This window comes from Cyprinodon tularosa, unplaced genomic scaffold, assembly GCF_016077235.1.
Source record: "Cyprinodon tularosa strain WSP-4 unplaced genomic scaffold, ASM1607723v1 ctg107, whole genome shotgun sequence".
NCBI classification, from domain to species: Eukaryota; Metazoa; Chordata; class Actinopteri; order Cyprinodontiformes; family Cyprinodontidae; genus Cyprinodon; species Cyprinodon tularosa.
The window spans coordinates 3,473,448-3,489,263 of record NW_024037860.1 but is presented as its reverse complement, the minus strand read 5'-3'; the positions used below and the strand labels follow the sequence as shown (position 1 = coordinate 3,489,263).

The 15,816-nt window shown below is 38.8% G+C and overlaps 1 protein-coding gene across 1 annotated transcript in view; it reads left to right on the top strand.

Annotated features, from left to right (window-relative positions):
* The first annotated feature begins 1,844 nt into the window (after nucleotides 1–1,844).
* Nucleotides 1,845–15,816, top strand: part of znf407 (zinc finger protein 407) — a 218,985-nt gene continuing 205,013 nt past the window's right edge. Inside the window, exons 1-3 of the mRNA XM_038289466.1 lie at nucleotides 1,845–1,950; nucleotides 4,546–5,158; nucleotides 5,342–7,522. Coding sequence (XP_038145394.1) covers nucleotides 4,600–5,158; nucleotides 5,342–7,522 — 2,740 coding nt within the window. The 5' untranslated portion in view covers nucleotides 1,845–1,950; nucleotides 4,546–4,599. The remainder of the gene's footprint in view (nucleotides 1,951–4,545; nucleotides 5,159–5,341; nucleotides 7,523–15,816) is intronic.

Below are 15,816 nucleotides of genomic sequence, written 5' to 3'. Positions count from 1 at the left end.
AGTGGCTGAGAGGAGGATGCTGTCCAAGCTTACATCCATCATGTACAACACCTTCCACCCTCTGCACCACACTGTAGAGGAGCTGAGCAGCTCCTTTAGTGAAAGACTTCTACCCCCTGTTTGTATAAAGGAGCGCTACCGCAAGTCATTCATTCCTGCTGCAACCAGACTCTACAATAGGACACTACAATGGCAATAACTTGTGCAATACGTAATGTGCAATTATAATTTAATACCCTGTGCAATAACCTGTTTCTCTATATTTGATACCAATACAGCAGCCGTACGTATAAATACCCATCTATATGAATACCCATGTAAATACCTTGTGCAATAACCCTGTATAATAATCCTGCTTTAAAAAGACTTAGGTTGTCATATGTGGAGGCACTGTATATACCCCCATGTATCTTTTTTTCCTTTTGACTATTTTTGCAGATGAAATGAGTCAATTTTTCCACTGTGAGATCAGTCAATCAATCAATAAAGCTAAACTACGCTTTCAAATTAATTTGTGATTGTATAAGATACTGGCAAAAAGAAGACAGTAGCTCCTCCCAAAACATATCGGATTCTTTACTACAAAATTTACTGACCTTAATGTGGATAAACAATTAAAGATTAGAAGCAAAGAGCAGCTTCTTTGGTGCTCAAGGTGAGTTTGGTGTGAATGCTGCATTAGGTCTCAGGAAACAACTGAAGTCTTTTCTTTGAAATTTTGAACATTTTTAAAGTGTTTATGGGCCTGTTGCGCATTTAATGACCCCAAAAGTTCAGATGTTTTTCAGCAAGAATGTAACTTTATTAAAGTAAAATAACAAAAAGGAATGGCGTCGACATATGACCTGATTCATGTATTTCAAAGACACGAGAACTTATATTTTTTATCCTGAGACATGAGATCGTTTTGTCTTTCCTTTTTATGAAAGCTGAGAACTTATTGCTTTTTTCTTAAGGCATGATCCTAAAATACCCATTGTACCTCCCTCCTGGCCTAAGCCATCACATTTATTCACTTTGTTAATATTAGTGAGAAACAATATATTAAGATTGTAACATACTATTATCAATAGTTTTATTCAAACGTGACAAATATACATAAAAGAAAATAACTAGGGCTGCAAATCGATTAATCTGTCGTTAATTTTTTTGAATAATAATCGGACAACCAAAATGTTCCTCAAAGAAGATTTTTCATGAAATGAAACCATTTGAAACTAAAATGTTTCCACTTGTAAGATCTGGATTGAACATATTGATAGACTGAAAAGGTTTTTTAATCTTAAATGCAAAATGTTTACATACTTTTTTTTAAACAATATTGGTATAATTACTGCTCAAAATTGATTGCTCTGTCAGCTAAAGACATACTTTTGAGTCTCTATACTCCATTTAATGATTAATCAATTACTTAATCGATTTGCAAAATTATTGTTAGGTGCAGCCCTAGATTAAAGGAATTCATGTTTTTTTTTACAGAAAACATTTACTTAGCAACATTTTTTCACTAATTGTAATAATATAAATAATGGTTAAATAAGGTTAATCGAAGTTGTTTAAAAGAAATTTGTCATATTAAATATTTTTTAAATGTTTGTATTGTATTCCTCAGATAAGTACATAAATATTTTGTTGAAGAAAAAGCACTAAGCGTTAAAGTTCTTAATGTTTCAGCACTGTGTAGATAAAACTGAACAATGTCTTCCAGATATTTTTTTGTCTGTCAATCACTATTAATATGTTGATGATACTAAGCCCCTTAAAAAGAGTTTAACTTCCGTATCTTCAATTTTCCTACGGTACTTTAATGCACCATGCAGTCTAAGCAGCTGACGTAGACCAGAAAACAAGGCCGCCTCTCGCTCGATGACGCACAGCTCACGCTACGGTACGCCATTTGTGTCTAGCAGCAAAAAAGCGCGCACCGTGAAAACAGTCGCAAAATAATGGGTAAGTCAGCTTGATTTGTGATCATGTTTATAATTTTTGACTTAGACTGCTTCTAGATGGATGACTTTAAGGTATATGCGTTGTTTTGACGGGGTGTTTGAACTGTATAGATGATTATTTCAGAGGTCGACGTTAGCCTCCTTTTTGGGCCTCTCTGCTGCCGTCGTTTTCCAAACCTTCGGGCTTTTTACACCCGCCTTACCCCCGCTGTGATTGGCTGTCCTGTCCGAAGAAGTGATTTAATTGGACGAGCTGAACGTTTTTTAAATTACAGTAGAGGAACATGTTGCTAGTTAGCAAGCTAGCTGCAAACCCCTGCTGCAGCAACAATTCCTCCGGCACGAAAATCAAAACGAATTTACGCTAATTTATATGGGTTATTGCGGAGGTTTGCTACCTTGCAGAATGGTTTTAAACAAGTTTTATCCGTGCGAACGTTTAAGCAAGCAGGTTGACCTCTTGCAGCGAACTTTAACATGACTTTCTGTTACTGTTGTAAGTCTAGGAAGTTGTTCACTATGTAGGAAAAGTGAACAATTCGTCTCTTCACACTAATTTGTAAAGCACAGGGGACCTAAATATGCAGTGTTTATTAATCTCCTCTCATAACAGTCATCCTGTGATATGTGTGTTTGATATATGTGATTTTGTCAACTGTTTTTTTTTAAATTATCAAATATTTGGCAAGTCTGGATCAAAAGCCAGTCTAAGTATAGATTTGTTTTAGGTTAATTTGTGTATAAAATCCTTGTTACATCTGTTGCACGGGCGTTTTTTTTTGCTCTAATCTTTATTGAAATAAATAAGTGATACAATAAAATAATACATTTCACTTGACCTTAATGTGTGGATACTAAAAAGTAGCATTAGTTCCTGCTTAAAGTTAAAACCATGTAAATTATTTATATTCCCACCGTGACTTAATCATGTAAAGCACTTTGCATTGTGTTTGTACTGAATTGTGCCATACAAATACATTTGCCTTGCCTTGCCTTGGAAGGATGGATAATTAAAACGAGGTAATGCTCATAAAAAAAGAAAAATTCCACTTTTTTTTTTTTTTTAAACAAGCTATTCAGATAATTAAACTTTGCTACAACTAGAATTGAAAAAGACATTAATATAAATATATTTATTGGTTTGTTAGCAGTTATATAAATCAAATGTGATGGCTATTTTAGAAAGTGCAATTATAGAAATAAAACTAATGAAATAAAAGGAAAAATCCGTATTTGACAGGATGAGTTTTAGAAGTTTTCAGCCCTAAATCTTGACCTCGATGCAATACAATGACTGCAGGTGCTTTGACTTCTGTCCATTAATTGTGTTTCTTTACATTGAACAACCTTAATATTGACAAGTTAGCACGGTTTCTGCATACTGGGTTGGGTTTGTTAATAAAAAAGCATATATTCAAAGGTGGTAACAATGGAAATTGCACATTAATACTTCATATCAAAGTACATATGATTGAAACAGCAGCATAACTTCAGGTCTATTATTAAAGCAATATATATTTTAGTTGAGGTGCTTTTCTAAGCGTATGGTTAAAGTGTTTGTTTCACATTTTTAAAATTTTAGTTAAAGTGCTTCACAAAACACATTTACAAATGCTGTTGACAAGACAACTGGAAAGAAGAAAAAAAGTTAATGATCACGTGTTTGAGACTGAGTGGAGATGTTTTTGTTTCCAAATCACATATCATTAACCTCTACAAAGGTTTTATTTTATTTTCCATTAAAAGTACATTACTTAGTTAATTTTTTTTTTTTAACAAAATCTCATAAAAGATTAAATCTTTGAAAAATCCCATAATTTTTTTCAAAAGATGTTTAAATAAAATCCATCTTTGTGGAGGATTACCTACAGAATGTACTTTTGTTAGTTCCCTCAGATAAATGCCAGGGATTTACTTTGAGCGTTTAATGAAAATATGTAATGGTTAAAACTTATGCTACTGTGCTTTAGGTTGCAGTTTGTGTATTCTAACACTAGATGGCGGCATCTAAACATAGACAGAAGTAAACGGAAGATGAACCAATTCACATAACCTTGGTCAGTGGGTTCCAAACTTGTTCGAATAAGAGAGAAACATGGTTGAAAAGAAAGTAATACTAGACCACAAAAATGTGGTTATTTTTTTTTGTTATCTTTACTATTTTGTCTTTAAATAAAATGCAAAGAATAATTGCATTTATTTTTTTCAAATGCAACATGCTCAATAAAACGTTAAACATGGACAAGTTTATTTAAAAAAAAAATAAATTATGTGGAATTTTGTTAAAAACAGATATGCAATTGAACTTTGATCCCAAATTTGTAAAGTCCCTCATACCATTGCATATAATTTCGGAAATTTTAGTGTCAGCTTACATCAGCAGCAAAAAACAGAATGGTCAATCTTTCCTTAGGAGTTCCTCCTGGGATACATAAACAGCCACTGCTTGTCGTGGAAATTTGTACCATTGGTAAACTGCAGACTCGGGCCGCATAATATCATTCTGAGGGCTTAGGGGTCTAATATCAGCTGTTATACAGCAATATGTTGAAGATGCATATAAATATGTTGTATTTCTTTATTTGTTTTCCCTCAGGGTTTTGATGTGGTTTTGATGATACCGCTGGATTTCACATTATAAGGATATGATATGGATAAACCACTGGTATTAGAGGAGGGAAATGTTGAGAGCAAATTGGCTGAAAATGACTCTGTAAAGGTGTCGCAAGCTGACACGGAGATGGAGGAAGCCACGGGGGTCTCTCCTGGTTGTGCTCCCGAGCTCGATAAGGCAGGAGAGGAAGGAGCGGATAGGCCATTGTCTGACACTGGATGTGAGAATGAGGAGAATGTTTGCAAAGTTTGTGGCTTCACAACCATGTACCCAAGATCACTGAAAATTCATTACACGCGAAAACATGGGAAAGTAATTGATAAGGATCCTCGAGCTCATGAACAAAAGGAAAATATTCTCAATGTTGGAGAATTAAGAGAGGAATCCACCATAAAGACAGAAGAAGAAGATGGGGAACAAAACCACAGTCTAGAACAAGATGAGCCGAGCACTGCCCAAGAAAGAAGATTAAGCAAGAGGACTCCAAAACCTAAGATTATTTATTCCTGCAACTACTGTGGACATGAATTTAGGGACAAATCTCCTCTTGATATTCACATTCAGAGATACCATGCCAAAGATGTCCCTTTAACTTGTAAGTATTTCTCTAGTTTCTGTTCACTTTTGATAATTTCATTCTTGAAAGCATTTTTTGTCCTCAGTCATTTATGTGAATTCTGCTTTTAGATTTATAAAATATTTATATTAGTCACTGGTCATAACAATTTGTCTTGCTTACATTTGAAAAACTAAGTAAAGGATATTTGTGTCTTTTCAGTTGAATTAGATGGAAACATGGGGGAACTGGACGAAACCGTTGGGAGCGGCAGCACTGAAAAAACTGCGTCACCAAAAGTAGCACCAAAACGTGTTCTCAGTCGGTTCCAGGTGAAGTGTCCAATCTGCGATTTCAGGGTGGGTAATGTTGCTGCGCTTGAAAAGCACACTCGGGATAAGCACCCTACTCAAGAGTGGTTCCGCTGCAAAGTGTGCAACGTCATTGCAGCAACTTCAGAGTGGATGAATGTCCATCTGTCGTCAGATGGCCATTTGGAAAAACAAAAAGGAGAGAAAAGCTCTAAAGCTTCTTCATTTGAACATTGTGTTGAGAAAGTTACAAGAGACTGTGTGGAAGATGACGTTTCCGTCGGTCGCCTCAATCAAGTGGTTGCTGGAGAAGGAACGGCTAATTCGACCGAAGAACAACAGGAAACCAACGAGCTGTCAGAGACAGCTGAAACTGAGGTTTCTGTTCAAACTGATGAGGAAGACTCAGAGTTGGAACCTCCCAGAAAGAAAAGAGGAAGACCGAAACAAGGTGGTACTACCACTTGTGGATACTGTGGTTTGGTTGTGTCCAACGCCACCAATCTCAGTGTTCATATTCGCCGTAAACATAGCAAAGATTATGGCTACAGCTGCAATTTGTGCAACTACCACTGTGTAACTAAGGGAGATATGGACCGTCACTGCTTTACAAAGAAACATGTGAAAAGAGCACAAGAGAGTTCAAATAAGACCACAGCAGAGGCCAACACCAGTGCACCACTGCTGGAGATAACCAGTACACCAGGTGCTGTCTTACAGGATGCTGACACAACCCAAGAACAGGACAGAGAACCTCTTATAGAAGAGAAAGATGAAGAACCAACTGAGTCAGACATTAGCCAGCAAAAAAACAGCCATGACTTAGTTAATGCTTGTAGTCTTTGTGATTTTGTCACCCAATCAGTCCCATCCCTCCATCTTCATGTCAAGAGAAAGCATACAAAAGAGTTTGAGTATGTTTGTTTAGCCTGCAGCTATTTTGCTATAACCAGTAGGGAGATGGCTCGCCATGCTAGCACAGAGAAACATAAACAAAACAGTCAAAGATACCTGGAATATCAAAAGGCCAAAGAACCAAGAACTGACAACCTTTCTTTAAAGGAGGCCAAGATCAACTATCCTGCTGGACAGAAATCAAACCCAGACTCAGATGTGTCTGGACCTGTTAGTGAAAGTCCCTGTGAGGATGTACACAACTCAGCTGCGTTGTCTGTCACTACAGACATTATTCGTGTCGTGGTTGGTGAAACTGTGGGTAGAGATTTAAAGCAAGCAACAACTGAAACATCATCTACTGTCAATAAAACAGATTTTACAAACCAGACAGCTGACATGACGGTGCAGACTTCAGCAGAACTTCAACTACCATTAGATGAGTCCAAATATCAAGAAAACCAGAACATAGGGTCTACCCAAGCAGAAAAAGAGACTGATGATACAGTGGTTGTTGATACACAGATGTCTAAAGCCCCTCCATTTGATGCCAGTATTGTATCTTTCAAAGCCCTTACAGGGCAGGAGGTAGCAACACTGGAGGGTCTGGCATTGGAAGGCGAAGCCTCTGTCATATGTTTGACTGGGGGATCAATATCTAGCAGTATGTCCCCAAGCTCTTCATATGTTCGAAAGTTAAAACCCAAGGAAGGGAAGGTGAGGGACGAAGCAAAAGGCAGCAGCTCTCGCATACGCTGCGAGGACTGCGGGTTCATGGCGGACGGGCTCAGCGGCCTCAACGTCCACATCTCCATGAAGCACCCCTCCAAGGAGAGGCACTTCCACTGCCTGGTGTGCGGCAAATCCTTCTACACCGAAAGCAACCTGCACCAGCACCTCTCCAGCGCCGCCCATCTCCGCAATGAGCAGAACAGCGTGGAGGAGCTTCCTGAGGGGGGCGCAAGCTTTAAGTGCGTCAAGTGCACTGACCGCTTCGAGACAGAGCAGGACTTGTTTGTCCACATCAAAGAGAAACACGAGGAACTCCTCAGGGAGGTCAACAAGTATGTGCTGGAGGACACGGAGCAGATCAACCGCGAGCGTGAGGAGAATCAAGGCAGTGTGTGCAAATACTGCGGCAAGGTGTGCAAGAGCAGCAACTCCATGGCTTTCCTGGCACATATTCGCACGCACACTGGTAAGTAGCTCACCTCCACGTACTCACTCACTTCTACTCTGGACATGTTTTCAAAATATACATATTATTAGCAGTAACACATGGTTAAGATGAATGATTTGAACACATCATTACATATGCATTATTACAAATTCACCACTTTGCGGCTGCATACATTATTAAAACCTCTTGTAACTGATACAGATTTGGTAGGCTGCTCTTTGAAAGTCTTGTGAGCATTTAGCTGTGATACGTTTTCCTGAATATCTCAAAGCAGTTATCTCTTTTATAGAGTCTTTAGCTGTTAGATCTTTTTTTTTTAGATGCAACAGCATTAAAGTTTGGAGATACAGGCTCATCAGTGGCAACCCGAGCTATTGTTAAGGCCGCTATCTACCTCAGCCAGGTAATAGCTCTTTCTGTAGAGGTGAAGGTAAAGACTGATTGAGCTTCAAACAAACAGGAGAGACGCTAATGGACCCCAGATTGGGATTTCCTGAGCAACGCTTGGTCAGAGACATGTGCGACTCATAATTGATGTGTCCATTACCAAGACTCAGTTGTAATTATAGTCAATAAGTCTCTGTAAATGTGTTAAAGCTTAGGCTAAAAGCATTGGAGGTCCAAAGAGAGGTGGGCTAATAATTTAAAATAATCAATGCAGACATATTCAAAGCCTTTAATTTCCCTGGTGTCTGTATGTCTGTTTGTGCATACATATGTGTGTGTGAGTGTAAGGTAGAGGTAGTATGCCTGTCAACTCTATGTTTGTGTGTATGTATATGTCAACCTTCATGGCTAGCTGATTATCCTCAATCCATTAGGATTTGTCTTGTCATTTATAATGCAAAGTAGGGCTGCGTTGGTCAGGGCTTTGGATGGGAGACGTCCGGCAGGTTAAGAACGCGGGGCGCTCCATTACTTTTCCCTGACCGTGTGTATTAATTGCTTTTAAAATCAACTTAATGCAGGAACGAGATGTGAGGGCGCCATCAATAAATGCCCCTCTCTGCCTCCCAGAGTCCATCCCCCCTTTCAGGCTAAACTTTAATGGGACTTTAATTGAAGTCCGTGCTCTGTTTACTGTGTGTGTCGGTGTGTCTTTGTGGGCGTGTGAAGCCTCCTTTTAGAGTCAGATAAAGTAAAGAAGGTTTCCACTTGGAGACTCTGGATGGTCTGAGTGGGTATTTTAGCTGATCACTTAATCTGAGGACTATTACTCAGAGTTTGTCCTGACTCTCTGCTGATTGTACTTTATTTATTCTGTTTTTTTTCACCAAATGGCAACAAAGTACCCTAGAAAAGTACAGCTAGAGCTGAAAACAAATTAGAATATCTTGAAAAAGTCTAAGAGATTTTGTCACTTATTTCAGAAACAGATTTTAATACACACAAAGTAAAATATATCTAGGTGTTGTATTTCTGGTTTTTATGGTTATGGCTTAGAGATATGACAATTTTACTATAGTTCACGATCATGAGGATGAGTACTAACTTTGTAAATCTAAAAGACAAGCACTGACTTCCTCTAAAAGGAGTGTAGGCTATAAAGGTCTTTGCTTAGCAGCTGATTGTTCAGTTTCATAGAAAGTTGAGTGGAAGGAAAACTTACAGCAACCGGAGTAACACAGAGAAGGGTCTAACATGAACATATAAGGATTAGGGATGGAAGCAGTTTATGAAAACCGTCCAAACCGTCTGTCTTGGTTCGATTCGCGTGTGTTTCGTTCGGTTCATGCGCGGCTCCTTTTTCTCATAGGCGAAGCGTGTACACTCCAGAGCAGAAGGTGGCGGTAATGCGACCAAAGCCAACCACCAGTAGTAAACAAGAAGAAGAAGAAGCAAAGCAGCTTAGCCGGGTGTAGCAGAAAAAAAATCAGTTGTTGTGGAGAATTGTGTGGGTATGGCAAGTGGGAAAGAACAGGAGTTGGAAGACGCGCCAGCAGCACTTTATAGGTCTGCTGTATGAGACCACTTAGCATTTAGAGTGACCTACGATGACGGCGAAAAGAAAGTTGTGGATAAAAGTGCAACAGTGTGCAAGCATTGTGCAACACGTTTTGTTTATGCTAACAGCAACACGACCAACATGTCAGGCTAACAATCAACATAAACCGTGACCACGAAACCGTGAACCGAACCGAACCGTGGATTTTGTGAACCGTTCTACCCCTAATAAGGATATAACTGGGTTTTTTCTAAGTGGTCCAAGGTTTCATTCCTAGATGAGAAGAAGTTTTGAATTTTATTCTGAGATTCTAATCCCATTTTATTTAGAAATAAATGCATACTTTTTAAAAACCTGGTGTCCGCTTAAACAGTTTTTCAAACTGATCCTAAAACGAAACTTTCGATTTTTAGAATCTTTAAGCATTAGCCATCAACATGCAATAAATCATATCAACATATAAAACAGACATACTATACAGAGATAGTTTACCATGTTTAATGAATATATAGAATAAATAAGTTTCCTCTTCAGAAATTAGGCACAAAAAATATTGACCTTCTCAGATATTCAACTATTATATTAGACGCATCTGTGTTTAGAATCCTTGAGCTTTTCCATATTTTGCTCTTGGAACCAACTGTAACATATTTTAAAGAGAGCTGATATGATAGGCCAGGACAAAGTGGTGCATCAGGGTGAATTGTGAGTTTCAAGAAGGAATCTACTGTTGTAAGAAAAACAAAATACGTCTTGCTTAAAGGGAGATGGTGCACATGTGGAAGGTGACCAGAGCTGACTGCAGGCCAGTCCTGCAAGAAAAGTTAGGAAAATGTAAGAGATTTGTTGTTTTGTGGATGGAAAGTTGCAAAGTGTGAAAAATAAAGGGGTATCAATACATTTGTGCAATATTCTGAAATCTAAAGGTGTATTGGCTGAAATGATGCAGAGTTTTGGACTAAAAGAATTGATAAAATTTTACAGATCTAGCATCAGGGTGCCAGTTTCTGCCATCTTTTCCACCAAAGTCACATTTCTTTCTGTTGAACTCGCGCAGCTTAAAGCTGAGAGAACTGGAGGTTTAATCCCAATGATTAATGTTTAGCTTCTACACTTCATATTACTGTAATGGTTACCCTACACACATTCATAGTCTCACCCAGTATCATAATTCTTGAATTTTGAGGCCACTTACTTAATGTTACTTAAGAAAATTAAAGTACTGACACTGAGGTCCCAAAACATGGCATCCAGTCAAGGGCAGACTCTGAGGTTTCAAACAAACTGTTTGTTTTGGTTTTCTCCAATAAAGCTACTTCATGTACTTGCTTATGTGATTAAAGTTCCACTTTTATGTACGCGTTCTGTTTCAAAGAGAGGTCTTATTTCACCTCATTTTGACAGCATATGCCAGTTGTTATTATTGCTAAATCCCCTCATTACGGTGAATTATTTACCTTTTCTCCTGTGGCCATTCATTCTGAGAGTTTGTTTGTGGAGCCGGACTACGGGGGTCTGCCAGTTTCTGAGCAAGGAGCACGTTGAGATCCTTTTAATTAAGACCTGGTTTTTATTCACTTGATTAATCAGTGAAATCTGGGAACGGTGGTGGGAGGCAGCACACAAATTTGTCAATTTGTCCCTTTAAGGAAACCTGTACACATGCATGCATTTTGCCAATGAGCTAGAATTAGCATTTTCAGCTAAATTGGTCACTTTTTCACCAAAGAGAGCTGTCTGACCTCAGACCCAGGCTGAGAACAACTCACACACGTGCCAAGCATGGGAGTGAACATAGAGGCAGGGATTTTTGTCCCAATTTAGGACTGCAGGAAAAATGGAAAAAAAAATAACTGAAAACGTTGGCCTATTCTTTGCATGGAAGTTTAAAAGTATAAGCTCTCAAAAGTTAATACTAGGCTTTACATATTGCAAAAAAGTAATAAGTTTAGTTTTATTAGGATCCCCATTAGCTGCCAAATAAATGGCCACTAATATTCCTGGGGTCCTCATATAAAGAAATTACATTAAATTAATAACAAACCATTAAGAAAACTGCACAAGTTGCACATTAGGAAATAATAGGAACATGAAAAAGAGTAGAAATATACAACATAAATACACAGGTCAGTTCATCTTGTCATCTGCAGTAGTTCTGAAGACAGTATCTTTTTGAAGCATGTTCTGTTCTGGACTCTTCGTGTGGTTATTGGCAGTTGGTTCCAGTGACAAATGGCTCTATAATGCACTGTGGATTTTAGATAGTTTGTTCTGGGTCGAGGGAGTTTAATGTCTCCACCTAGTGCCCGCCAGGTTAAATAATTATGACTTTGTTTCAAGAAGGTCTAAATGTTCAGCAAAAAATGAAGGCTGTTTTTTAAATAAAACATTCCATATAAATAGCAGAAGTCTTAATTTAAGTTTACAGGTAACTGTTAACCATGAAAGCCATCTATGCAATGACGCCACATTTGTTCTTTGTGAGCACTGAAGGACCACTCTGGCCGCCCTGTTTTGTGCCAGCTGAAGGTTGTGAAGCTCACTCTGTGAAGCAGATGACCATATCACCGGGCAATACTCCAGATAACTCAGGACAAGAGACTGTACAACCTGTTTAGCAATAGCAGCGGGTATGAATGAAACACCTTTCTTTACCATTGTAATGCCTTTACCCATTTTAGCCACAATACCATCTATATGAGCAGCGCAAGACAGGTGTGAGTCTAAGTTGATGAGCAATCTCAAAAGAATTTTTCCCTAGTACTTAACAGGAAAAGTAAGAGTATGTGGGCTTGTTTTATCAATATCTGTGCAATAAGCCTATTGCCAATTCCAAATCATTTCTGCTAATTAAACAGCATTTGGTGATAACAATATGATTATGTGGTGTGGCCTCTACCTAGGGGGAGTTATAGTTGTGCTTTGGGGTGCCACTCAGGTCTCTGTGCAAACTTGAACAAGCAATGCTGGTAAAATATGCTCCAATGACACAGGAGACAGTACACCACATAACCAGTGGAAAGGTGGTAAGATGTAGAAGCCCCTCGCACATACTGAAAACGGCTGTATTGCCTGGTGAAAACTATCATAAATTTAATTCTGTTTTTTTTTTTCTTAGCGTTAGACTCATACTAAAAGTATGAAGAGGACAACACCATTTGACCCATTAGTAAAATGTTTGAGACTGTAAAACATCAGTGTATAAAAGAAATATTATAATTTGCACTAATGATTCTCTCACTTTTTTCCATTTGTTGTTTTTCTTTTGTTTCTTCTTTCAATTCTTAAACCAACACCGCATTTCACCCAAGTATTAGTTTAATTATTTACATATTGAATAATATTTTAGATCAATATGCAGCACTAGTTACATATTGATGCTCTTCTCAAAAAAATTACTCCATGTAACTTGAGAGGGTCAGATTTGTCGCTGAATGAGTCATGTTACCCAGAGTGCCACTTTAAAGCAGTGTGAACTTCCCTTAAACGCAAGAGCAAACTAGGCTTAACGTTGTTAGAAAACAAAACAGTTGTGACTCTTAGCTGATCAGACATATTCTACTCTAGAAGGTTGAATCCATCCTTGTCTTTAGTATTAACTCAATGACTTTTTAAGCTGCTGCTCCAAACTGGTCTATCAGATTCCAAAACAGGGAGAGAAAGATTTTTGCAACAGCTCAGTGTTTCCAGTTTATTTTAGGTGCTCTAAATCTGGAAGTTACAGGTCTAGCACCCTCTAGTGGCTAAAGGTTACACAGTTTTGCTTTAAAGTTATGCATCTCCTTTATTCTGAATTAAAAAGTGTGAGTGCAGACCAACCTGAGTAACAGAAATTCGAAGCAGTGTGACCACACACTATGACAGCACATGAGGGAGGGGGAAGGAGGGTTTCTACCTCTCTTGGCACATGCTCCCTCATTCAGAGCTTCAAGTGTAAATCAATTAATTGGCAAAACAATGCTTGTCATTTTTAGGCAATCTGGTGAGATCCAGAAACCTGTGGCAGCTTTTTGAAGGGGAAATAAATAAGCTTTATAAACACTGCATGATTTATTGCCAATAAGTACTATTGCAACAAAAAGAAAGTTAGCCTAATAAACTGGACACACTAACGTCTGACTAATGCTTTAACTCTCATAGAAAAAGCTTTTGCTGTTCCTAGACATGTCATTGTCTTTTACTAAGCTTCTTATAAACTGGTTTTATTTACTTAAGGTGTTTAAGAACAAGGTTTGTTCAAAGAGAAATAATTGTCATTACCTTTACCTGCTTTGCAAAGATTGCTATACTGTACTATAGTATTTGCCAGGTATTTATGCAGAAATTGTATTAAAGATATTCACTTTCCTGAATTTGAAGGCATGGATGCCAATATTTCTATACTATGAAAAGAAGACAACTTTATTTTTCTACTTGTCAAACAGCAAATCAGACCTCAAACTTCCTGTTTAAGTTCAATTAGAATTAACGTAAGTTTCTCTACTAAATGAAAGGACAAAAGAGAAGGCGTGAGACTATTTTTATCTGTTTGATTTTTAATGATTGTTGTTGTGAACATTTCCCAAACTTCTTACATAGCTTGCCAAAGTTCTTGCTTGTGCCTCTCGATAGAAATGCTGTGGTAGAATCATCTTTGTCATTTGTCTTGCTCTCACAGAGTGGTTTACAGCTGTAGGCCTGAAGGATGCGTACTTCCATGTATGAATCCACCCAGAGCACAGGGAGTTCCTGTTGTTTGCCTCCGGCGTGGCGTCCTGCTTTTTCGGGCTTTCTTTATCCCACTGAATGTTCATGAGGTGCATGAAAGCGGTCTTGAGTTAATCAGGGGTAAATATCCTGCCATATCTAGATGACTGTATCATCTGTGCCCGCTTCTCCTGAGCAGCAGATCGAGTGATGTTGAGGCTCCTGGCCCATGTCGAGGCTGTTTGGAACTCTTGGGTGAACAATGAGAAGAGTTCCCTGATCCCAGCACAGGAGGCGGTCTTTAATTGAATTAACTTGGATTCATATAACCATGCTGACCACAGAAAGGATGGACAGGATCCACTTCCTGCTCCAGTCCTTTCAGGTGGGAGCGGCACTTGCAGTCTGACAATGGTTGAGATGTTTATGGGTGCTGGTGGCAACCTGAGCTCTGGCTTCACTGGGGAATTGAGGATGGTCTATCTGGCGCTGAGGCACTTCTTTCCCTCTCCATTTGCTCATCACGACAGACTGCACCTGTTGAATGTTCCATATCAACCACCAGGGTGGGACCACATCATTGTTGTGCCTGATCAATACCTGGAGGCTTTGTACCAGGGCATACACCTGCATGTCTAATGCTGGCAACATTTTTCAGCCTGGTGCAGGGGAAATTCGGTCGACCCAGTTTCATATTCTCTGCAAGAGGTATTTAGGTACCTATGGAGGCTGGACATCCTGCATTGACCCTGAAAGTGCACCTAGCAGCCATTTCAGCCAAGCGTGACTGCATTGAAGGTGGATGGGTCTGGGCACACCATTTGGTGTCGCAGTTCTTCAGGGTGCAAGGAGGCTGTGCCAGCCAGCAGCAGCATAGGACCTCCCACTGGTGTTGAGGGCCCTGAGTGGACTGACTTTCGAGCCAATGTGTGCTGACCTACTGAAGTTACCATCACTCCTACCTGCCTCTTTTGGAAGGCAGATGGGTCCAGATTTAAGCAAAGTTGTAACAACCTTCCAGCTCATAATTCCAGCTGAGGGGTTTTGCTTAAAATGTCGGTAGAAGGTAGAAGTTTATACTTTTGAGGAGAAATGGAAAGCACTGCTAAGGGTGCAAATGTCTTTATTGTTTTTTTACTTTAAAGGTAATAATGGCTGTAATGGCCAAGAACCAGGGCATTGTCTCCAAAAGTGTACTTGTTCCAGAGAGCATTTGTAAACTGTAAATCTTTTCTTTTTAAGTCTGCTTCCTCTTGAGGTGGCCTTTCAGCACGTGTTGGTATGGGTTTCCTAACACTCTGAAATATGATGCAGTCTGGTCAGTTACTGGAAGCATTTTTACAAGAGCTTTTGCTTTGATTATAGAGCTGATCTGCAAGCTTTCAGCCAGAAAATGTTTGTCTAAAGAACTCGGTACCTTCAGCTATCGGTAACATTACCCAAACATTAAACAGACTCTAGAGGGCCATAGTTCTCTTCCTGATTTTAGATTTTAACAATTTATTTCATGATGTCACTCAAGGAAAAGTTGTGTTTCAAGCTTTGCCCTAAAGTACATCCATAGGCGTGCCTCTGTTTCTCTCAAGCCATACTGACTTCTTCATTTTTTCACATAAAAGATCTTTTGATTTTCAATTTTTTAAGATTTACTGTCATGTCCCACTGTTAGCCCAAATATAAC